The sequence below is a fragment of the Cheilinus undulatus genome, linkage group 23 (genome assembly GCF_018320785.1).
Source record: "Cheilinus undulatus linkage group 23, ASM1832078v1, whole genome shotgun sequence".
Lineage (NCBI taxonomy): Eukaryota > Metazoa > Chordata > Actinopteri > Labriformes > Labridae > Cheilinus > Cheilinus undulatus.
In genome coordinates this window covers 12,648,329-12,674,515 of record NC_054887.1, presented here as the reverse complement: position 1 = coordinate 12,674,515, position 26,187 = coordinate 12,648,329, and the positions used below count along the sequence as shown (strand labels likewise).

At 40.4% G+C, this 26,187-nt stretch overlaps 1 protein-coding gene across 1 annotated transcript in view; it reads right to left on the bottom strand.

Moving 5' to 3' along the window:
* large1 (LARGE xylosyl- and glucuronyltransferase 1) overlaps positions 1-26,187 on the bottom strand; it is a 117,357-nt gene that overhangs the window by 58,253 nt on the left and 32,917 nt on the right. Inside the window, exon 3 of the mRNA XM_041780816.1 lies at positions 5,232-5,530. Coding sequence (XP_041636750.1) covers positions 5,232-5,530 — 299 coding nt within the window. The remainder of the gene's footprint in view (positions 1-5,231; positions 5,531-26,187) is intronic.

The following is a 26,187-nucleotide window of genomic DNA, read 5'->3' as shown; positions in this document are numbered from 1 at the left end:
CCGGGTCATAAATTCTGCACTTTTAGCTCCAAATGTTTCTCCATGATGCCAGCTGGACATGTCAAACTCCCTGTGCATCTTTTTTATTCCCTCTCAGAGAGGAACGTGATCTCCCCGTAGGGTCAGAGCAGTCGGAGGGCTCTCCAAATGAGCAGGACTCGTGTTCACACGCTGCTGGAAGAAAACCACAGAAACGCGTCTCTCTCCTTTCACTCCTTGTCTTCCCTGAGCCCAGAAGAGGTCCGCTCTCCCTGCAGGACGAGTGAGAGTAAGTGACAGCTGATGTGGGAGAAAAGAAGAAGGTGGTGATAAGAAACCATCGCAGAGCCGCAAACACCTGCTGGTGAGGTAGAACAAGATGGGTGTCTGCACGTCGGAGGAGAATCAGCTCTGAGCATCCTCTTATTCTCTGTGTATTTTCAGCCTGAGCTTTGGAGCAGTATGGAGATGTTTAAATCCTGATACTGTCTCATAAATATCTGACATACACCTGTAATTCACATATAAGGGCGCCTCATGTCAACCCATTTTGCCCAAAATTTTTTCCTAATTTTTCAATGCTCAAAATTATGTTGACTGGACCCCATATGAACATGTTCAGCAGTTATTTTCTCAATTTTTTGCTCTCATGTCAAGAAAAATCTCTTTTGAATGAGTGAAACAGTGAAAGGCAGTGGTAAAAATGAACGTTAATATTCTGCACTAATTGTCGGCAAGCTTAGCGGTTATGGACTTCTACCACATGGCAATCTACCACATTATCATTTAATCCAACACTATATATAAGACCTTTAGTTATCTATGGTTAGTATTACTACATTTTTACGTATATGTCCACATTCCTGATGTGTTAGCAAGTAGCTACAAGCTATCTATTACTGCTGCTTTGCTCTGTGGGGTCGCCCAGGAGAAAGCAAACCTGAGTGAAGAAATAGCTTTGAACACTGACATCTTTAAAGGGTTAAATTCTTTGGATAAATTTAAGCCATGGTACATTGCACTGAAAATGAGCGAGATATGAACAATCTTGTTGCCTGTGTTTTCACAATTCTATTGACAACAGTAGCTGCCGCTTTGACAAACAACTCCACACACAAAATACTGATCATCAGATGTAATATTTGTTATTTGGGTTATTAAAGAAACTTTCATGATTAAGTTGATGTGTGATTATCAACCACAAAAGCAAATTTGACCAAAAAGTCATGACACTGGACCTGTCACCATTTAGAGCAAAAAAAATCAACCATCGCAGAATTAAAACAAAATCTGACAAAAAAGTCATGACCGTTGAATCCAAAATTGTGCAAAGACAAAAACCACAATCATGGAAATAAATTAAAAAACTTCGCAAAAAGACATGACCACTGACCTGTCGCCATATTTGAGCGCAAAATCAGCCATTTTTGACACAACTCAAAATTTGGCCAAAAGGTCATGACCGTAGAATCCAAAATTGTGGAGGATAAAAAAAAAACTACCATTGTGGAAATAAATAAAAACGCACCGAAAAATTCATAACTGCAGACTGGTCGTCAAATATGAGCAAGAAACTGACCATAGCAGAGACAACTTAGAATCTGACCTAACAGTGATAACAGAGGGACTCTATCCAAAATTAAGCAAAATATTGACCATTTATGAAATGACTCAAAATTTTGCAAAGATCATAACTATGACCTAGGGGTGCGCGGCAAATGCGGTAGATGGTATAAATAATATAAATTTGGCCTAAGGTAGAGATTTGGACTCTACCAACCAATTGCGATAATGCTTGTTAATGACGTCATCGTATCTGCATCAGTGTGAGTTAGCAGGCAAAAACATGTTTTTTCCTCTCAAAGTCTGACAGCTGAACCGCAACTAAGTCAGTGTGCTGTCTCTGTCAGCCTGCCTGGGGCTGTAACACAAGCTAAGTGCTGCTTTGGCTGGTCTTAGAGGCCAGCGCTGCAGCTCTTCCTCTTACAACAGTTTAAAAAAACATTTAAAAGTCTATTTGCTGCTGTAAACTAGCCGTATTCTCCGGTATGCAGCCAAAGCTAAGCTAACTCAATGCTAAACACAATACTTCCATCAAGCTCTACAAAATAAAAGTCTGCGGCTGTTATTTTCCTGAAACGCTTTTATTGTGAACGCCTTCACTAGGAAACGTGTTTAAGTCAATAGCAGCTTAACACACCTCATCAGGTTAGAGATGAAATGCGAAACTTGGAGTGCAGTTAGACAGAAGTAAACCTAGAGAGACTTTAAAAAAATAAAACATGTTTTCTGTGTTCCTATACTTAGAGATCAATTGAGTATGCCATCAAAGGCTTGTTTAAAGGGGAGAAGGGGGTTAATAACACTTGATTTAGGAATAAAAAGCATTATCTCTTTTAAATTTTGTAATACCATGATATAATATCGTTATAGCCAAAGGCAAGAAAAATACCGTGATATGATTTTTAGGCCATATCACCTAGGCCTACTTTGAACCTGCTGCAAATATGAGCTAAAAATCAACAATGTAAAGAAAAGGGTAAAAGTCGGAAAAAAAAAAGTCATGGCCTTGGACCTGTAGCCAGGTAGAGTGAAAAATTACCCATCGCAGAAATAACACAAAATCTGACCAAAAAGTCATAACCATGAATCCAAAACTGTGCAAAAAAAAATTCTACCCTGTGGTTATAAATAAAAACTTACCAAAAAGTTATGACCCCTGACCTGTCGCCAAATTTGAGCAAAAATCTACCATGGTGGAAACAAATACAATTTTGACCAAAAAGTCATGACCCCTGACCTGTCGCCAAACATGAGTGCAAAATCAACCAGTTTTGGAACAACTCAAAATTTGGCATGACTGTAGAATCCAAAATTATGGCCAAAAAAAAAAAAAAAAAAAAAAACTACCATTGTGAAAATAAATAAAAACTTACCAGAAAGTCATGACCACAGACCGGTCGTTCAATGTGAGCAAAAACTGACCATCTTGGTGACAACTTCAAATCTGACCTAACAGTGATAACAGAGGAACTCTATCCAAAACAGTGCAAAATATTGACCATTTTTGACTCAAAATTTTGCAAAGATCATGGCCCTGAACCTGCAGCAAATATGAGCTAAAAATCAACAATGTAAAAAAAGGGTAAAAATCGGACAAAAAAGTCCAATGTGGAGTGAAAAATCGACCATAGTGGAAATGACTCAAAAGTTGACCAAATAGTCATGACCAAAGACCTGTTGCCAAATTTGAGCCAAAAATCAAAGAATTTCATAAATGACTCAAAATCTAACTAAAAAGTAATGACTGCTGTCGCCAAATTTGAGTGAAAAAATTGTGAGGGGTTGGTCATTGTCTATCCCATGATAAAATGTAGCAGGAATTCAACAATGTCGTGACAGGAAGTACAGGGAGACTTATTTTTATCATCAAGACTATTTTCCAAGGTGGCTACTTACATGCCATTGATAGAAAAGACATTCACAACAACTTAAAATGTATTTATAGTGCAGAAATTACAATTCTGAACTATTTTTGCCAGTGGGCTTCAAGGGGTTTAAGTTCTTCACCGCTGCTGTTCCTGTCAATGCAATCCAAATCCACATCAGTCCTTCAGACTTCAGAGTCTGAGTGCAAAAACTCTTTCAGCATCAGCAGTTTTTGCAGCCAAAAAACAGTCAAAATCAAAAGTGTCATTTAATTTGCTGGTGCTTATTTTAGGGAGGCTGGGTTTTAAAGATTTTGCTGCAAAAAGCAATAAAGTAAGGAAAAAGTTGATGCCGTACTGTAGAAGAAAAAGAGGAGGAGGAAGAAGAAGCTCTTCAGCATGCCAAACCACTCATACATAGTCACAAACGCAGTCCACAAATTAAAACAAAAAGAGCTTTTACATTTATTAGGCTATAACTCACTGACTCTTCTTGGCAATAAACAACACAAACATGAAAGTGGCGTCTTCTAAATCATTATTAAAGAGAGCTTCTGCCCCATCTTCATTTTAATCAAAAATATGGCTATCTCTAATCACTGCCAAAAACAACTAAACAGTAAACCCTGTAGCCATAGTTTTCTAAATATGAGCTCTGCTGGTAAAACATTCTGACTTTATTTTACCATAAAGTACAACACTTTATAGTTCTTTTATTGTCCCATTGGGAATATTTGTCATCACAATGTACACAATGGAGAAACATTTTCTCTCTTATTAGATGCATAAGCATTGTGTCTGCTCAGTCCTGTATGGTTTTAAAGTTGAGGCTATTTTTGTGCATAAAACAAGAGCATTGCTGCTTCCTGTGGAGAAATTCAAAATATAACCCTTTAAACTATGCTGATCTGAGGGTCTAAACCCGCTGCAGTCAAGCCTGGCACAGCTTTAGGATGCATTATGAAAACAGTCGAGTTGTTGCCATGAATCAAGGAGTTGCCCCTTTTGTCATAGAAGCAGTTGGCTATGATTGAAAACTTTAAGACATTTGGGATGCAATTCTGATGCTTGATTTTGTGAGATTTTTGGTTTTCAAAGTGTAGGCTTTGGTTGTTGGTGAATGAAAGTGTTTGTGTGTTGTGTGCTGTGACCGGCTTTTTAAATTACTCTTAACACACCTCACACCAGAGAAAAATGTGGCTAGATAATCTTCAGAACCATCAGATAATCAGACCCTTGCTGACTTAGGTTGGAAGGGGGAGTTAGGGCGATAATCTTTATGATATCTCGTATTGTGTGCCCCACTTTAGAGGTCATAAGTTGGAGACACGTCAAACCTCAGATTCTGTATTCTACAGACTTTAAGTTTTCTGAGTTTTGTTGACAATCCCAGCTAACCATCCTCCGCGGGGCAAATCTTACCAGACAGAGAAAAACTTTCTCCTTCTCTGACAGAAACCTAAAATGAAAAGTGTTCTCTGTGGGTATCTTAAATCTGCACCCTGACAAGAAAAACTCAGTGTCAGTGTCGCGCAGATGGACCCCTGCTGGGCTGAGAGGTGATGTGCTGTGAGCTTTTATCCGTGCAGCGATCTCAGCGTGGCGGCGTTAAAGCTCTAACATTATCCTGACAGCGAGCCGTCTCCAGACAGAGAAGCAGCTGCATGTCTGCTGAGGATTAATCTAATAGGAGGCTAAAGTCTGATATAACACGCTGTCACAGCATGCTAATAGCACGCCACTTCCTGTAAGACATCTCTGAGGTCATGCTGATCGTGGCGTGTTGTGTTACTGATGGAGCGCTGTGTGGTTAAACAATCTCACCTCACACTTATCCACGGCAGGCTGCTGAACACAGTCTGAGCTGTTCCCCACCGCCGCAGCTTTTTGTCCCTCATTATCGCCCGTCCCCTCTTCTGAATGCGTTCTGCTCTGGTTGCCACGGTGACCGGCACTTGGAAGGCGTGCAGACGGGCTCCTGGGTGGCCGGCTGAGCTCCCGGCGCAGCGCCCGGTTCTCCTCCTCCACCGCTCGCACCCGCAGCTCCAAAGCCTGCCGCTCGCCGACTCCGCCCACAGGCGCAGATGACTGGGCTTCCAACGGAGACAGAGGGAGGGGCTTCACTGTGGGGGACACAGGAGGAGACGCATTTAACATGAAGATCAACGCCACTGAGGAAGTTTGGTATCATTTAAAAATGAGTAAGCAACATAGACAGAAGAAGAGTAGTAGTTATCTTTATAAAATATCATTTAAATATAAGAACATTTTTTAAACATACAGTTTTTTTAAGTCAAAGCAGGTCAGTAAAATCTCATTAAAGGGACCATTAAAAGAGGAAGAAGGTTGTTATGATAGTGCTGTTAAATTAAACATCTCCTTCAGGCCATAATTAAATTTAATTGAATGTCAACAAACACAGCAGGGCAACAAAATCACACCAAAGCTCCTCCTGACCATACAAGCAGCTAATTCTGTTCAAGAATACAACACATAGCAACTGCTGTACACTCATAGTGTTATGAAAGGGCAGAAAAGTCCATACATATTTAACATGGTGTCTCAAAAATACATTTCTAAGTCTGGCCAAAAGGATGTTGGTGTCAAACATCAGTTAACCCTTAGATGCATTAGTGCGTGAAAAATGACCCACTTTTGGAAGAGTGTAGGGTCCTGTCACTCGTGCATCTAAGAGTTAATGCTGCTAAATACAATTCTTCCTGGTGTGTCAACATTTTTGTGGCTTCTTAATGATGTTGTGACTCGACAGTCAGAGTCTCTCTGATGACAACTCCAACTTTTACTAAATTAATTTGCAGTTCATTATATATTTGGTCTTTTTGTTGTTGCATAAGAAAATGAAGGAAAGGCAGATGTACTGTGGATAATAAATAGAGGCTAGAAAGTTTTGAAAGGTTTATATACACAATATTAAAAAAGAAACTGCGGAAAACTCCAAATTAAATATACTTTTACTTTTGCAATGTACAATCTTGGTCTAATAATTCACAAAATGTTGCACAAATTAAGAGCTTCATATCATTGGATAAAACTACTGGAGGAGATAAAACCTGAGAGGATGATGTTGATGACAGTGAAAAGGAAAATGAAATGAATGCACCTTATTTTCACATTTACAGCTGCGACTATTCCATTCCTTTCATTTTCACCAAAAAAAAAAAAAAAACAGGTTGCCCCCTACTGGGCCCCAGTATTGGATCCACTTTTTACATGCATTTTTAATATGTTTTTAAAACTGCTCTTCCCATGAAAACGCTCAGCTGGAAACTGATGTAAGAGCTGAGGAGATAGAGAGGCTGGAAACTTAATGAGAAACATCTGTTGATTCAAATGTTAGAGGAGGGCTGAGAGGGTTTAAACCTTGGAAGAGGAAGATGTGCTGCACTTTTACCTAAAAAATATAAACCGAAGACGACAATTGTGATTGTAATTTTTATTTTGGCTGGCAGTGTTTTGCATGCAGTCTCTATCTGACACAAGCATGGTCCTGTGATAGATGCTAACTTTGCAATAACTAGATGCAAAACTTTGCAGTTCATGAGATTTCATCAGACTGTAAGTGATATCAGAAAGTGGAAGCATTTAGGAATAACAGCAACTCAGCTGCGAATCAGAAGGGCACTTAAATCACAGAGCGGGGTCAATGACTGCGAAGGCGCATGATGTGTCACCAAGTCATCAATGCTCTGTTGATTACATAGGTGAAGAGTTCTGAACTTCAAGTCCAATGCCAAGCATTGGATGAAGGTGTAAAGCAACACTGACACTGGACTGAGGAGCAATGGAAATGTTCTGTGGAATGTGGAAGGTTGCCCTTAACTGGTCACAAAGGGTTTAGCCCATGGATCCCAACTTGGGGTCTGGGACACCTTTGGAGGGAGTACCAAAGATCTCAGGGGTGCCACGAGGCTCTGAAGTTCTCAAAATTAGATTAATTGTTAAATAGTTTCAACAAAGTCAACAAAGGTTTCATGGTAAGATGAACAAATTTAGGTCTATTTCTTCGGGTTTTTATCAAGAAACTATCAAAATTGGTGTTGATTTTTACGGCAATGTTCCATTGTTTTCCCAGGTGGGTCTTGGGAGGGTTCAGCTATTTGGAGATACAATTAAGAGGGGCTCCAAGGAAAAAAGGGAAAAAGGAACCACTGGCCTAGCCCTAGTGTAGCTGCTGGTATTGTCGACACAATGAAGAAGGGGGATCAATATCAAAGTTGAGGCTTTTTTCAAGGCTGAATCAATAATTTTGACTGATTTCTCCTCAAAAAGAATCTCCAGAGGTTTGCATTTTAGAGATCCATCTTAGTGTTAATGCATGTGAAGATCTGATTGTGCAGCGATATCTGTGGATCGATCCTGTCAGTACTAACAACCCGTCTCTCTTCGCACTATCTGATTCCAGTCAGGAACAATTTCCTCTGCAGATATCAACGATGGCTCTGAATCCTGCAGCTCTTCCTCCCTCCGGAACGTGTTGGAAACCTTGCCTCACCTCATATTTGAAGGTCATAAAGGATTCAGCGAAGCGGCCTTGGAGATCTCCACATATCCCACTTTGGCGAGGAACCAGAGGCGTTGTGGCTCGATTACATGTATTGATCGATGTTAGGAAATGGATGGTTTTCCAGTATGACACCATCTATTATCGCAGTAGTTCTGACCAGCTGGGAAAGTCTTTGTCAGCGTTTGAAGCAGGCTGTCAAATAAACATCCCATTCCTGAAGAGGCAGACAAGGAGCTGATAATTTCCAGAACGAGTCGTCATGTCTCTCGTTTGTCTGAAGCTGAAATGAGGCCTGGATGGAGTTGAGGAAAACTTTGGTTTGTTCTCTAACCAAGTGTGTTAATGAAGAGACACACTTTTCTTGGCTGTCAGATTTACCGTCCCCCGTGGCTCTAAGATATAAAAGCAGTCAGCACATACTCGGGTCTGCTGGAGCGTGGAGGGCCGCTAAGCCCTCTCCCCACACAACAAAAGCACCTTCTGGACTCCATTTCGTCCAGGCTGTAATTAATTTGCAGAGTGGATTTGCTGGGCCTAATCCCACAGAACTGGACTCCACGAGCGTTTGTTTGTCCGCTCAGAGATTGCATATGGCATTTGCAGGGCAGCAGATGCACCTGGTCTCTTCTGCAGCCAAGCCAATTCATTTGGCTTTTAGGTATTTGTCATGAAGCTCATCATCTACATGCAAACAAAAGCCGGGGTAAACACATGAGGCAGATTCTCCCAGCAGTGGACAGAAAACAACAAAACATTAGCTGAGAACAATACACCGTCATTTACATCCAAGAAGAAGGCTGCGGAAGGCTTTTTGTTCTCAAAATGACTGTGTTAATAATTCATGTGCAGCTTACATCAGCTTTTACTTTTAAATTTCATAAACCAAATAAACTCTTGATGTTGTTTATGTTTATCTACTTCCGTGCAGGTGGATTCTATTTAAAGGAGGATCCAAAAAGATCAGAAATTCTCAGGGTGGACTGATACAGATTTCCTTTTCTAATAAATCTTTGCAAATTCACAGCTTGTACTCTCCACTTTGCTCTCCAGATATGCACTGCGTCCAGGCCAGTCCACTGCCAAAATATGCCCGTGTACATAGAGGAGATTGACCCAAACAGGAACGAGACTCTCTTGTGAAATGCAAAACCCAAAATTCCTCCTTATTTGATCCCTCTTCCTGTCCCAAAAACTTCAAGAGTCTGCAGTTGGTTCCCACATTCGTTTGCACTAGTGCTGCATGATTTGTTAACAATGTGCAACTGCAATTACTGGACAATACTGCAATATGTGATTGCAATTACGATATAATCCATACATGGTATCATGAATCTTGGCTATCAAGGGAAATGTGGAGAATGATGATAGCTCAGTCAGGACCACATTGTCAAGAAACACATGATTTGTGGTTATAAATTTTTTTCCTCATTAGCAGTAACTAATTTGCTTTCACTGTGGTATTATATTCGGTGGTGTGCCTGCTCTTCCTGTGCCTACAAGGAAAACTTGAGGCAGGGAGAGAGGTAGCAATAAAGTCAGAGCAGAGCAGGCATCAATGACAACAGAATGACAATGATAAAGTCAGATATAAAGGAGGAGCTGGAGTGGAGGACGGTTGCAAAAAGCAGCTTGCAGAGAAAGCAGAACAGCATAGCCTGGCTAGAGTGATTTAATTATGGCAGTATGAATGCAATCAACCAATAGCAAGTATAGAACGGATCAGCTGGTCATCAGCTGATGAGGGCTTGCCTGAGATCAGCTGAAGTCAAATATGGCAGTGACTTTCTAACCTGCCTGAACTAACACTATTTGAAGTATGTATTTCTCAACTCATAACAAACAAATATTAAGAAGCATAAAAAACAACACCACAACAAGAAAATAAAGGTACTTTGTAAACTTAAAGGCCTTTCTGCAAGCAGTTTTGTAAATCTTGAAAGTACTACTTAATACAAATGAACTGCATTATTTTACGCAATAGGCTATATGCACACGAGATGCACACGCGCTTCACTATTCGGAGTTAACCAGCCCAATTACTTCCGGTTGTCATCCCGTCCCTTTGCAAGTAGGGCATTTTTTACACGGTCTCTCCAAGATGTCCCGAAAAAAACAGTGAACGACGTGAGCCACATGATTCAAACACTATCCAACATCACAACAATGAAGAAGGAGAAGGGCTTAAAACTAGTAGTTGTGGATGTAGATTGAAATGTATAGTTTTAAGCCCTTCTCCTTCTTCATTGTTGTGATGTTGGATAGTGTTTGAATCATGTGGCTCACGTCGTTCACTGTTTTTTTCGGGACATCTTGGAGAGACCGTGAAAAAAACACCATACTTGCAAAGGGACAGGATGGCAACCGGAAGTAATTGGGCTGGTTAACTCCGAATACAGAAGCGCATGTGCATATAGCCTATTAGATTCATTGTTCAGTGCTAGTTACTGTGTTCGGGGAGCAACATGGTCCGTCACAAGGAAGCTGCACAAAACATGAGTGAAATACAGTACAAAGACAGATCAGGAACTCCTGCTTCTTCAGCCCCGGAACCTACTCACTTCTTTTTGAGGAAAAAGTAGCCAGCTTTTCTTTGCAGAAAAGATGTTTTCACTCTTCTCCTGACAGCTTGGCATTAGTTTTATCCACGTCATGCTCCACTATTTATGCACTACAGCAGAGTTTGCCTGTCAAGCTGTCTTGTCGCTCTGATAGGCCCGTCATGAATGTGATAGAACAATCATCCAATCACCTACTGAGAATTTTTTAAAAAGTCCTGCCATTCCCAGACATCCTCTATGGAAGGTTTCCCAAATGAATGTGAAATATATCCATGCAGTGGATCTATTCAGTGTGTCAGGTAAGCATGTTTGAGCACCAGTGATAAGTATTACGTCTAAGAATCTGTGAGACTGGATGGCAGTATTGGGTAGCTTAAACTGGTTACAAACTGACCATACGACAGTCGTGGCAGAATGTCAATTCATACTGTGCGTCTGAATCGCTTAGGATGCATGACCATAGTGCACAATGAATGTGCTCACACTGCACAGTCTGATGCTCGTGCCCGACCTGAATGCTCACACTGAATGAGTGAAGTCGGGATGGACTGTGTCAGAAAGCCGCAGTTTCCTTTTAAAAAAAAGTCTCACACACTGAGGGTGAAGCGTTTCCAGTCAAATCCTCTCTCTCCCTTGCTCTCGCTATCAATTTCAATTTTCAGTTTGCTTTACTGGCATGAACAGATCCATTACTGCCATCTATGGGCCAGATCCTCAAAAGGATTGCACCGCTTTTGCGACCACTAAACCTGTGCAAATGACAGAAAAAAATAGCGTGCAATCCTCAAAGCATACGCAAAGGGTGAAATGCACGCAAACTGAACCCAAACTGCACTGCCACTCCTCGCTGCGCCGGTCCAATATGCATGTAAATTAGGGAATATTCATAAATTCAGCGCAAAATTGCCCCCTTCCTATGCAAATGAGCCTCATTGCAAATACCACCTAATCCTCAAAGACCAGCGCTAATTGCCACAGGCAGTAAAGCGGTGCTATTTACCGTCAGTGAGACCCGTGTATTAAATCCGCGCAATATCTCTTTCTCCCTCTCTCACTCTCTCTCTCGCTCAAGATGATTGCAAATTGCTCTCAATTGGTGGTAACTGTGGAGCATAGCCTATATAAGGGCTGTCATGCCAGGACTCTGCGGTAATCATGGCAGCAGTGATTGTAGCCAGGCGAAGGCACCGTGGCAGGTGAGATGGCAGGCACACACAAGAAAGGATTTATTGGAGGAGAGTATCACTTTTTGATCTAAGCGACAATGAAATCATCTGCAGATACCGGTTGCCAGGCCGCATGATCCTTGCGCTACTAGATGCCATGCGGCTTATTGCAATCAGAGGCGCAAATAGCGCTCAGCTGCCAAACTGTGTGGGCGTGTTAGCACCTGCATATGATTAGAGCAATTTCTTTTGAGGATAAGGCGCTAAAACAGGGCAGATTGCATGAGCAAATTCTGCGCAAATAATGGCGTTATTAGCAGGAGCAATCCGTTCTTTGTGGATCTGGCCCTCTGTCTTTTGCTATCTCTCTCTATCCCACACACACAAACATCCTCACCATCCATGTCTACTGCAGGTCAGTAGGTAGGAATATTTCCTGCTCGTGTATTTCCTTTACCATAGTGGGGGTGGGGGGTGGGGGCATCAGAAACTCATTCCAGCTGTTGTAATGGTAATTTATGACATTATCTTAAAGTTTACAAAGGAAACCAATCCCCTAAAGTCATTAATTTTGCTTGTGTTTCTGCTCTCACTGTGAAGTGTCTGGAGTCATACGACCAAAATATCAAACATGCCAGAAATCCATACGGCCAGTCAGAAGCAGCTCGTCGGGTCATAGTCTGGCTTCAAAGTGAGTCGTGCAACTCAAAATTTGTGGCTGAATTGGACAAAAACACAGTGTATACCCGGCTTTAAACCTTATTGATTCCTAGGTTTTGAAACATACAGAATTGGGTTTGTACATACTCAATGTTCAATCTCAGCTATTCAATCGTTCTATGAGACGGATAACTGATAGTTGGATCCACATGTTGCAGATGGTAAAGCTGGAGCTTATTTCTATACAGAGAACAGCCCAGCCACGGTCTCACAGCAAGGAGAAGCTACACGAGTCTGGCACACAGAGATGGACGGGGAAAAAGCAGCTGATTTATGGTGTGTCAACAAAGTGTTACTGCAGACATGTCGGACTGGAAAGAACTCTTTACTCGCCACTCAGATCTTTTCTCTGTGCCTATCTTTGCTTGCACTGGTAACCACGTCTGTCTTACTGGTAGACTAAAGCATTGATTTTTCATGTAAGAATATTTCAAACTGCAGGGTTAAAAAATTTAAAGAGACAGTCACTAGGGGACTGGCATTGTGGATGGTTACCAAGGCAACCAGTTCTGTACTTGCTGTAGTTGCATCAGAAAAGGATAAAACACAAGGCAGAATCACAGAGAAGTAACAACAGGAGGTTGATTTTTTAACTCAGAAATGGAAGAAAACATAATTCATGACTCAGTTTTGGAGGATGAAGCCGTCCCAAAACTCTCTACCTCAACGAAAGTCTCTGTTCATTTGAAGGTCATCAAATTTAAGCTTCAAATGCAGCTGTACACCTTACTTTATCCACAAAATCTGCAGACAGAAATCAATGAAAACACTACTCTGCAGTGTCAAACATCAGCTCTCAGATTGAGGTGAAGACTAAATAAAAAGTGTCAGACATGGAGATGAAGCTATGAACTGATGGCACTATTAAGACTGCTTTGAAACATCATGGTTAATTAATCCTTGAGGCTCCACTACATCATGTGTTTTTAACCTGAAAAAATAGGGCTGCAGGTTTAATGTGCCGTGCATTTCCAGAGACATGGAGGCTACGCTAAATAAGCTTTATGGCAGAGGGGCCGAGCGGTGAAGATTTGTACCAACCCACGAGAGAAAGGAGTGAAGTCGGCAGTGTGGGGGCAGGTCAGGTAAATGAAGAATGATCAGGAGTTTGAGAGCGTTAACCGGACTGAAAGAAAGAAACCTTAGATGCAAGAAGGGGAAAGTTACTGACCAAATGCTGGTGCAAAACAAAAGCTCCTCCAAAAATTCCCTGGGGCAATCTGTGCAGTAGGATTGGGTATTATCCATTTTCATCCAAAGGCCAGTGGACACCTGTGTAGGTGTTTTTAATAACTCTAGCTCAGGGGTGTCAAACTCAAGGCCTGGGGGCCAAATCTGGCCCGTGGTACAGTTACACCCAACAGCAGATTTCGTCCAGTATAACAATTTTAACTTAATCTTAATTATATCAAATATCCTTCAGTCATAAAAATGTGAAAAAAAGAGTAAAATAATCAGAGAAATGTGGGAAGAGAAATTTATTTCTGTTTTCATTTAATATTTTGAATTTTGCATTGCACAATTATGACTTCAATCTATTATTTGGACTTTCATTTCATTTTTTTTTTTTACCATTTTCAATTTATTATTCTAAATTTTTGTCTAATATTTTAACATTTTCAAATCATAATTTTGACTTTATCTTATCATTTTGGCCTTTTCGAAATAAAGGAATTATAGTGACCTCCCATTTTTACTTTGTAGTTTTATTATTTTACTTTTTATCTCATATTTTGACTTTTTAGTTTTATTTATACTTTTCATCTCATATTTTAGCCTTTCTAATTTTTTACTTTGACTTTTAATCTCATATTTGATCTTTCCAATTTATTATTTCACTTTTTATCTCACATTTTGACCTCTTCAATCTATTATTTTGACTTTTTATCTCATATTTTGACCTTTCCAATTTATTTTGTTCACTTTTTGTCTCATATTTTGACCTTTTCAATTTATTTTTTTGACTTTTTATCTCATATTTTGACCTTTTCAATTTATTATTTTGACTTTTTATCTCATATTTTGACCTTGAGGTGCACCATTTTAAATTCTAAGTCATATTTTTGCCTTAAACACGTTATTATTTGCCTTTCAAAAGCATTATTTCAACATCTATTTTCTTGTTTTGACTTTTTGAACAAACAAGTTTGACTTTTTAGCTCAGATTTAGAAGCTTTTGTGATTGAGTTTGACACCGCTGCTCTAGCTGGATGGTTTGCACATTTCAAGTCATGTGACTAACATTGCATGTGCTGTAATGTTAACATAACGCATGCACGCATTGCAAGTGATATGAAAGGATATATTATTCAGCCCTACTGAACAAATGAAGGTCACTGATTAAAAGTACTGGTCATTTTCAGAATTGCATTTAAGTTTTATCATGTTAATATTCATGAAGAGATAGGCAATGAGTGATTCATTTGGGAATAAAAGAAAATTCAGAGCAAAATTCCCTATCCTTGTTTCATAAACCGACATGACTGGGATATTGGAGGTTGAATGACGCTCTTTTCAACAAATTGTATCATCAAATACAATTGTTGCATTCCTTCACAAAGTTGAATGCCTTATATGCATAATATCTAACAATCCTGCGTTCCTGTTGATGATAAGCTGACCTCTCATCTAGCTAAACTGGGACACATGTACCTCCCGTTGAGTGATTCATGGCTGTTTGGACACCGGGGTCCCTGTAAATATACGAGCTAATCACGTTTAATTACTGTTATCAGTAAAGGTCCTCTCTGTCCCTCCTGCTCTCTGGCTGATATCTGGTGGGTGGCAGTGACACATCCATCATTGTGAACAGATCACCTGTAGTGAAACACCTCCAGCAGCACGATGCCATTTGGTCTCGATAAAGAAAAAAGGAAAGAGCATTGAAAATTACATTTCCTATTAACCTTTCTTTGTCCTAAAATGATCCCTAGATTAATAAGTAAATGTCACTGATGCAAATTTAAACCTCCTTTTTGTACTCAAGAGGAAAATAAATGAAAAAACAGAAGCAATGCAGCTTCTGATTTCATCTCCTCGTGGTATTTCAGGAATGTCTAGCTTTAAAAATATCTGTGAGAAATGCATCCATTAAAGGGAAAGTGAATAAAAAAGTGAATTATAGTTTCAAAGGTTGTTCTTTCAAACAGCACATTTAATGAAGGTACAAAATTCCTGCCTACATATCCTCCTGGCTGCAGCATACCGCCTCCACCTCCAAGACTTTTGTGTTTTAACAGAATCATACAAATGCTTCTTACACTTTCAATTCTCAAATGCTCTCATGATGCTGCAACTTAGCCTAGACTTGAAACAGAAGAAGTAATCATACACTATCAATCCATCAGCAGATTTAAACCTCTGAGGCCTTTTTACATGCACAGCCAGGTAAGCTGGACCACCTTAAGGGGGGCTGAGGTCACCCATGGGGCCAAATTAGAGCAGAACAATCGTTCAGAGTGTGAACATTAAAATTCATAGTCACGTTTACTCCCCCAAAGACTGATGGATCCAGAGGTTGGTGATTGAAATGTCTCCTGGCTGCTCAGAGTAAATGACTTAATCAATAACCAAATAGCTGTTTAATGGAAGTTTATTGCCAGCCCCATGTGAGGTTTGATATGCCGTATGGCAGCCATATTGATGCACAGCAGGGTGTGTTTGTGTCAGAACAGATGGATCGTGTCAACTGTGTAATGGTGGCGTTGACAGTTATGGTATGATCTGGACAGTTTCCTGCAGAGACTCCCAACAGCAGAACGGTAATAAAAGCTGATGGACAGGCCGGGTCAGTGACCTTGAATTTGATTGGATGTTTACAGGTGATGGATGGTCTGACAGCTGCTAACTGGTTTGAATATTCCCCAGTTATTCATTTATTCCATTCTATATCAGGACCCGGAGCATCATGAATGCAATCATGGCTGAACTACCACAGAACAAGTGAATTTTTGAGCCTTTTTCTTTATTCTACAGTTTTAGCTTCATGAGCCAATATGTGTTAAAGCCTCTTTACACTATTAAACATGTGAAATGTGACCTCTAAATACACAAGTATCCGTGGTTCTGCATTTTTTCAGATGCATCTGCATTTACATAAGTAAATCGCATACAGGCGAAGCCAATAAATATTTATATATGGCTTCCATTCATTGTGTATCCTCAAAACATAAAAATTCTCTTTTTGAAATAAAAAACAGCTTAAAATTAACTCTTAAGAGTTCCTCTAGTATCCTGATGCATTTTCCCTAAGAACAAATATCAGCTGCCCAAAAACTGCTGTAAAACAATATTTCTAAACTTTTCACCCCACTTTAAGCAGGTTATCAAAAATTATTATTTTTTTTTTGTTTTTGGACCCTTTAAAGGCCAGTATGTTTACGTAACTCAACTGTTATTTATTGAAAATAAAAAATAAAACTATTTCCATAAGATTAATTTTAAGGGGCACTTAATTCAACCTTGTCATCATTCCATGCGAAGAACAGGGTTGCAAAAAGCTTTATTGATCAGCAGAGTTATTGATTAACCGACCAACAGTTGGGTATTTCGCATTCTTTTCCAATTTTATGTATGAATTATAAACACCTTTTTTCCTCATTTATATAAATTACAGTGTCATCTGCATACAGGCAAAGTCAACCAATATTTACATATGGCTTCCATTAGTGGTGTATAATGTTAAAACAAGGGCCTTAGGGGTGGATATCATTTGGTTTTTTTTCTGATACTGGTGCTGATTACTTAACTATTGAATAGTTCAGGTGCCTAAACGGCATCTGAATCCATACCTTCAAGAGAAAAAAGTCGTAAAAGTCAGTAGGTGAACACACATATTTCAGCATTGCAAATAATTCAGAGAAATATCTTACAAAGATGCCAATAAAACATGTAAGTAAAGGAAATGGGAGTAATTCTTTATGTAAGGGACTCAAACCTCTTGTCTTGTGACTGTTATTGGTAGGAACACACAAGCTGAGCATAGACATTGCTCTGGACAGCGAAACATTTAAGACATTTGTGCTCTGCTAAAACAAAAAGAGTGCTCAAAAATCCCAAAAGAGATTTCACATCTTTCTTTTGGGGTGGGTTTCATTTTAGGTGGTAGCAAAATGAAGCACCAAAATTGGTGCTGTAATTTGGTTCGGTACATATTGGATGGGTTGGTACCAGTACCATGTTGGTCGGGATTTCGATTCTCATCCCTATAGAGCCTGAACGATATAAATTTTTGAGTCCTGATGCATATAATTGATATAACGATTATATTTTTGTATATAAATTTTATTATTATAAATTAATAAATTAAACCAAAATCTGCTTCTGATCCCTTGAATATGGTTCAAACCCAACAGGCATCAGTGATTAAGTCAGAAGCAGAATGAAGGAGGAGCTGGGGTGGAGGAGGGTTGCAAGAGCAGCTTGCAGAGAGAGCGGCAGAACCAGGCAAGAGCAGTTTAAGTAAGGCAGAGCGATTAGCCAATAGCTTGTTTAGAGCAAATCAGCTAGCCGACGAAGGGCCTTGTGTGAGATCCGCTGATCTCCATTATGGCCTGCCTGAACTAACACTATACACTAGATTTTTAGATATTTTTCGTGGGCTGTGCTCACTGCAGATCAGTGATGAGATAAATCCACTTGCAGAGACCATGTGACAGTAAACAAAACTCCATCCAAATGGATTAAACTTAATATTCTTTGAATCAATTCTGACCTGGGTCTTGGTTCCTCAAAGCACATCATCCCTGTGCAGCAGCTCTCATATTTTTATGAATAATAAACGTGTAGCAGGAAGGAGGCAGAGAAGTGACTCCCATTCTGTCCTTCTAATTGGCATCATTCCCTTACTCCACTGTCGGTATAAAATAGCATCTACAGTCAGGTGTTTTTATTGGGCGTCGGATCCCCTCGTGTGCCAGTGCCGAGCCTGTTGATGCGGTTAAATCAAGTTAGAGAGACCTGAAACTGTCATGTTCTGTGTGACTCAAATTATAGTGTTGTGGAGCGTGCTAGACCTCCAAAGATGGTGATTAAATTACTGCAGAACTGGGACAGGTACAGCATCTGATGGAATTAGAGAGATACTGAAATAGAAACAAGAAAACTCGGTCCTGGATAAGTGCCACCATTGTTACTGTCGATAGAAAGTCTGCTACAAATAAATAAAGCATCATCCTATGCAGTTATTGCCTTATTTATCTACCTGAAGAGCTTCTGTCTCTAGAAATACAGCCGTATGTGGACCCAGTAATAACTGCCAGATCCTACAGATGAACATGGCCATAAATTCTCGAACTAATCACAAACAAAAAGAACAATAACACCAATGTTCCTGGGAATTCATCACGCTGCTGCCTGGCTGTCGACTCAGCTTGTTGAAGTAGATTGAGCTGCACATAAACTGTATGATATGAGCCTGTTTCTCACTTTTTTTCTGTGCTGCATGAATCATTTAATAGTTGAACTGAATTTCAGTTTCCTCAGGCATGATTTTCCTGCAGCATACGGAGGGCTGGCACAGATCGATCAACTCTAACTACTGTACATGAGCCATTTGGAAAACATCCTGGCATGTCTGTGATTGCTGTCAGTCTCTCACACAGTTTAACAATCTGCACGACTTTGTGTGATGTTGCTGGAAAAAGAAAAAGATCCACATCTGATTCAATGCAAGTCACTGATGCATTTAGTCATACAACTTTATCACCATTTTAAGACTGAAATAGAGCTAACCCAATCAATTCATATGAGATGCTATCAGTGCTATCATTCACTGTTGTTTACATCAGGATAAAGAGCATTACAGCAGATCAGTAGATGTCTTTAACCAGAGCTACAGTGACTACTAGTGATAGCCAGCTTCATTACTATATCTACAGAGCATTTGATCAGGATTGTTGACCTGAAATGGTAAAAATATTAAGAACCAGGTAAACCCTCAAGTAATTCTGGAGCCGACTGCCAAGGGATCTGAATTTAGCCGCCTAATCCCCAATCATCACATGTAGATAGAAAGGTTGAACTATTGTGTTTGAGAAAAAAAAAAAAGGTGGATGAATGGATGGATCTATGGATGGATCTATGGATGGATCTATTGATCTCCAGATGGATGGATGGATCTACAGGTGGATCTTGGAATGGATGGATCTAAACATGGATGGATCTACAGTTGGATGGATGGGTCTATTTATCTATAGATGGATGGCTGGATCTAAGAATGGATCTCTGGACAGACAGACAGATGGATCTACGGATGGATCTATGGACGGATGAATCAACAGACAGATTGCTCTGTGGACGGATGGATCTACGATTGGATGGTTGGATCTACAGATGGACTGATCTATTTATGGATGGATCTATGAAAGGGCCTACTGATGGATGGATCTACAGATGGATGGTTGGATTTACAGACAGACTGATCAACGTATGGATGGATCCATAAAGGAATCTACAGACAGATGGCTGGATGGATGGCTGGATGGATGGATGGATGGATGGATGGATGGATGGAAGAAAACCTGACAGAAGGATAGATACATGGATGGATGGATGGATGGATGGATGGATACATCAATGGCTGTGAGAGAACTGATTATGCTTCAGCTGAGTTCAGAATTTCAGACAAAAAAACTAACATTTGTAATGTAATTCAACATTTATAGCAGCATCAGACATTTTGAATTCGCCATTTAGGCCACAACCTCATCACTCCATGCAGATCACTTTTGGATGCAGCATTGGGGGGAAATTAAATAAAACCCCAGGTATGAGCTTTCAGATGGATGCTGGGGTGATGGGAAGTTTGAGAGACAAGAAATCTTGTGGTTAAGATAAACTGCCAAAGGATGAAGATGCAATGTGACAGGAGATTGAAAAAACAACACATACAAAGTATGAATCAGTACAGCCCTAGTTGTCTGCTTGAGCTTTTTCTATAAATGGCAAACTGGTGCCAAAAGTGAAAGTTGATACCTGGTTCATCACACAATGCAAGAAAGAGAACACAACCACCACATGTAGCCTGTTACACTCACCATTTCCACTTTAAAGGTGCTAAGGTTGTAGCTTGTGTCGGACCAGAGCAGGAGGACATAAATCATACACTGCGTCTTCACGCTGCAGACAATCCAGCGCTTCTTTGATGATGTATGTTATCTCCACACGGCCATTAGAAAGAAACAATACCAACCCCTGAAACGAGGTTTGTTTGGCTGTTGGACGCTGTAGTTCTCTGTCAGCTCCACACAAAGGCCTGAGTCACACAGAGGACACGGGAACATTCATCTCCACTTCTGAGCATCCACAAGGGGGATGTTCCACATTAATGAATCCTGCAGTGAGCGTGTTTTGTCTTATGAATATGAAATGCTGTTGTCCATTTAGGAAATCAGGACCGAAAGGTTCAACGACGCCTCGAAGGGAACTTAAATGAATTTGGCAGGAAGGTCAAAGTAATGAAGTAATGAACAAGCAGAGTGATTAATGAGGAAGAGACAATATTTGCATACTGGCCTTTGGCAACACCAAAGAGCAGTTTTATTTCTGTGAAATTTTCAAAGAAATCCAACATTTTTCTGAGCGCATTACCGCCAATTTGACTGGAATATTTGATTCACTAATCTGGTGTTCAGGGGCCAGCTGCCATTTGTTTTCTGAGATGCACAAGAGTAATTTAAGCTAAACCTCTATTGTTCTTTCTCTGGATTATTCATTCACTAATGCATTCCTTGTTATGCTGACTGCCCCAGAGTGGTCATTACGAGGCCTGCGAACATCCGTGTTAAAGATGAGTAAAAGCTAAATTATCAGAGTCAAAGCATTTGTTCCTCTAACCCGAGGGAAAGCAATTTAAAAAGTGGCAAAAACAACATTTTACAGCATCCTGGGAAAACTCACAACAACAAGAGAATCACGGGAAACAAGGCAAGAGATAATCCTGACATGATGAGATGGAAACACGGATTTCTTTTCAAAGAAAGCAAGGAAAGACTTGACGTTGGTTTCAGCCCTAAGCTGGAGAAAATTGGCTTTTACAAAACAGACAATATATATTTATGAAATGTGAGGGATAGAAAGATTAAATACTGCTATTTTCCTCTGTTCAAGTTTTCAGGGTTGTGTGTTTAGTGAAGATTTAGAGCCCCAGGGTCAGGCTTTGGATTGATCAACAAGCTCCAGCTTGTTTTACATTCATAAACTCTTCAATAATAGGATATCAGATTTTTTCTTCAAGCTCAGTAATAAAACTGGCTGTTTGGTGTGTATCAAATTCATTTTAATCATTGCCCAGTTTGAGCAGCTACATTATGGCTGGAACCTGGAGTAGTTTTCATTGCTCCAGAAAACAAAGGACTGTCTGGTTAGGGATATTTATAAGCAACACAGCTTTCAAAGCTTAGGACAGAAAAAGCTACCATTGACCACCATTGACCACTACATGGAGCTGCACCATCAAGAATTTTATTCTGAATTTTATTTTCAAAATGATGCAAGTGAACAACACATACCAACTACAGAAAAACAGATATATCATTTTAAGAGAAGCCTGGATTAAAGAGGGTGTTTTTGTTTTTGTTTTTGTTTCACTGGAGAGGAGAAAGGTGACTTTAATTTGGAGGAGTGATGCCACATTAAGGTGGCATCACAGGTGCCCAAAGGAAAAAAAAAAGAAAGAGAAAGGAGGCAGAAAAAATAAGTAGCTCATCACAAAGTTCTTGCTAAGGAGAGGTGAGTGCAAATGAGTGAAAAGAGCAGACAGAGAGCAAGATGAGGTTGGCCGAGAAGAAGAAAGTGGGGACAGAGAGCAAGATACAGATGATAGAGGAGAAGAAAGCAGGGACAGACAGCAAGATGAGGGGGACCGAGAGAAGAAAGCGGGGACTGAGGGAAGGTTGAGGATGATGGAGGGGAAGAAAGCAGGGACAAAGAGCAAGATGCAGATGAAGACAGAGGAGAAGAAAGCAGGGACAGACAGCAAGATGAAGGGGACCGAGAGAAGAAAGCGGGGACTGAGAGAGAGGTGAGGATGATGGAGGGGAAGAAAGCAGGGACAAAGAGCAAGATGCGGATGATGACAGAGGAGAAGAAAGCAGGGACAGACAGCAAGATGAGGGGGACCGAGAGAAGAAAGCGGGGACTGAGAGAGAGGTGAGGATGATGGAGGGGAAGAAAGCAGGGACAAAGAGCAAGATGCGGATGATGACAGAGGAGAAGAAAGCAGGGACAGAGAGAGAGGTGAGGATGATGATGACAGAGGAGAAGAAAGCAGGGAGAGAGAGCAAGACTAGGGTGACCAAGGAGAAGAAAGTGGAGACAGAGGGCAGGATGAGGATGATGGAGGGGAAGAAAGCAGGGACAAAGAGCAAGATGCGGATGATGACGGAGGAGAAGAAAGCAGGGACAGAGAGCAAGACTAGGGTGACCAAGGAAAAGAAAGTGGAGACAGAGAGCAAGACTAGGGTGACCGAGGAGAAGAAAGCAGGGACAGAGAGCAAGACTAGGGTGACCGAGGAGAAGAAAGCAGGGACAGAGAGCAAGACTAGGGTGACCGATGAGAAGAAAGCGGAGACAGAGAGCAAGACTAGGGTGACTGAGGAGAAGAAAGCAGGGACAGAGAGCAAGACTAGGGTGCCTGAGGAGAAGAATGCGGAGACAGAGAGCAAGACTAGGGTAACTGAGGAGAAGAAAGCAGGGACAGAGAGCAAGACTAGTTTGATCAAGGAGAAGAAAGTGGGGACAGAGAGCAAGACTAGGGTGACCGAGGAGAAGAAAGTGGGGACAGAGAGCAAGACTAGGGTGACCAAGGAGAAGAAAGTGGGGACAGAGAGCAAGACTAGGGTGACCGAGGAGAAGAAAATGGGGACAGAAAGAACGACGAGGATGATGGAGGAGAAGAAAGCAGGGACATAGGGTAAGATGTGGTTGATGGAGAAGAACAGTGCAGGGAAAGAGACAGCAAAATGAGGATGATGAAGGAGAAGAAAGTATTGACAGAGAGCTGGACAAAGATGATGGAGGAGAAGAAAGCTGAAAATCTACAGCTGATTTTCAACACACTTTTTTTCTCTCAAAAGTATCCATTCAGGCATTGTTTAGGCACTGGTACCATATCAGAAAAAAAATAAATAAATAAAAAATAACCCAACCCTACAAAAAAAAAAAAAAAAAAAAAAAAAAAAAACCATGGCAAGGACCCCTGATCCCAAAATCAAGGTCAGAGCCCCTTAAAATGACCCCAAATGTCTTTATATTAAGCTAATGATAGTACGGTAGATCCCTACAAACATACTGAAACCATGACTTGGTGGATTACTGTGTGGTAAAATGGCATCAATAAATCCAAAAGTCTGATTAGTGTCAGAAGAACCGATATGTTACCAATAGTGAGCATCTATTTTCATTTCTCTAAGTTCCAGCTGGTGCCAGAAAAGACATGCTTCAGAATATTTGGTTCATTTGCTACAATTGATTTTAATCTTAATGTGCCTCAGGCTTCTAAAAGACCAAAACTGCCCCTGCTGGAGGTACATTACTGCAAGGTAGTAGTTCTAGTTTTAAAAAAAGCACATTGATTCTGTACCAGAGAACAGAGCATTTACTACCCAGAGTCAGACATATTCAGCCTGGATTTCTCTAACGTTTTACGGAGGCAGAGTAATTTTCTGGTTAAGACGATCTTGGAACATGTTCTCAATTTCTGTCACTTCCAATTTTCTGCAGCTCATAGCATCATGTACATTTTTTTTCTACCAAAGACATCAAAACCGAACCTTACTACTGAATATTTGAAATTCTCAAGTGATTTTTTATGTTTCCCAGACAAACATGCACGGAAATACAATCACTATTTCAGATCAGAAGATCTCGTTTTTATTCTATTTGAGTCTTTTTTTTACGCAGCTCACTGTCACACAGGCTTATCATCAAAAACCCTGAAATATCTCACTGTTATTCTGAATTATATGTTTATTTATTAGCTTATAATCTGATACAGACATGGGAGGAAGTTCATCATACAATCTCTAACTTCTTACTCTTCTTTCAACCTAAATCAGTGGAACAATCATGTTAAAAAGTGGCTTTCTGAATGATCAAAATAATGTAAAAAAAAAAAGAATACAAGATTTCTTTTGGACCAAAGGGAGTAACAAAGGAAACATCTAATAAGTGCTGGTATTTGATTTCACCCATATCTTTACAGGCTGTCGTTAACTCATTGAGATGCAGGATATTTGTTTTAAGAGTCGTTAAATTTAACATACAAATCTGAAATTGCATGCCTACAAAGTTTTTTATTGAAAGTTTTCATTTGGCCACATAGAACTCGATGTAGAAAAGATGGAAATCAGTACATTTGATGCCAGCTTTTTGTGCTGGTTTTTTGGGGTCCTCTTAGTGGACAAAATTTAATAATGTGCTGTGTTTGGTGCTCTCCAAGTGTTTAAAATTCAAAAAAGCACCCTATGGTACTCACTGAATGGGCAAAGTTAGACAAAATCCCCCTTTTGGTGGCCTCTAAGTGGCCAAATTTGTTAAAGGGCTGTGTTTGGTGTCCTCGACATTGCCCCCTTTAGCACCCCTTGATCAGAAAATATTGGACATAATCCCCCTTTTGGTGTCCTCACCAGGCAAAATTTGACAAAGGGCCCTTGCTGGTGTGCTTGTTGCAGACAAAATTAGACAATAATAGACACAATGCCCCTTTTGGTGCCCTCAGAGAGGACGAAATTAGACATAGGGCCCTGTTTGGTGCCCTTAAGGTGGATTTTTTATGTTTTTACAAGCACCCTTTATCATTTCCTCTGGGTGGTCAATTTTGACAAAAGGACCTCTATGATGCCCTCTAAGTGGACTAAATTTGACAAAGGGCCCTCTTTGGTGTCCTCTACATAGACAAACTTTGACTCTATGGTGCCCTCTTAATGGACAAAATTGGACTAGATGTCCTTTTTGGTATTCTCTAAGTTGACAACATTTGACAACAGCCTCTCTTTTGTGCCTTCTATGTGGACAACATTTGACAAGGGACTTACATTGTTGCCATCTAGGTTGACAAATTTGACAAAGGGGTGTGTTTATTGCTCTCTTGACGAACAAAATTTGTCAGAATGCCCGTTTTGGTGTCCTCTAAGTTGACAAAATTGGACAAATGCCTCTCTTTCATTTTTAGACAAAATTTGACAAGGGACCCTACTCAGTGCCCTCTAGGTGGACAAAATTTGTCAAAGGATCTCTTTGGCGTTAACCTTGCAAAGCAGATGGATATGCCCATTTCCTTGTTTTTTACTGGCAAATCTATCTTGCAAAGCTCCCATCTGAACCGTTTGGGTGTGGTTAGAAACTGACAGGACCAGTCAGCAACGAGGGGCAGTACTTTTGGGCACGGCAGAGTCATGAAGAAAGCAAGCAGCAACAAGAGGCCGGTGCTGTTATGGTGGAAGACATTAGCATGGATGCTGCTACAGCACCAGTTTTATCAGAACATGATGTTTCTTCAGTAACAGAAGAACAAAGAACAGCAGTGAGTTGTTTACTTTTCAAAAATGACAAAAGTCGTGTACTGACATGTCTATAGTCGCAATGTTTCGTGGTTATTCCTCGGTGGCTGCGCATGCGCAGCTTGATAGCGGCTACGTCACGTGTTTTGTTGCTCTGATTGGCCTGTAGAGATGGGAACAGACAGAACGTCCATCCAATCACACTCCGAGCTTTTTTCAAAGCCTCTGCCTTTTCCCAAACATTTCCTATTGAAGCTTTCCCAGATGGATGTGTGAAACAAATCTATCTGGCGTGTCAGGTTACTTTGGCGT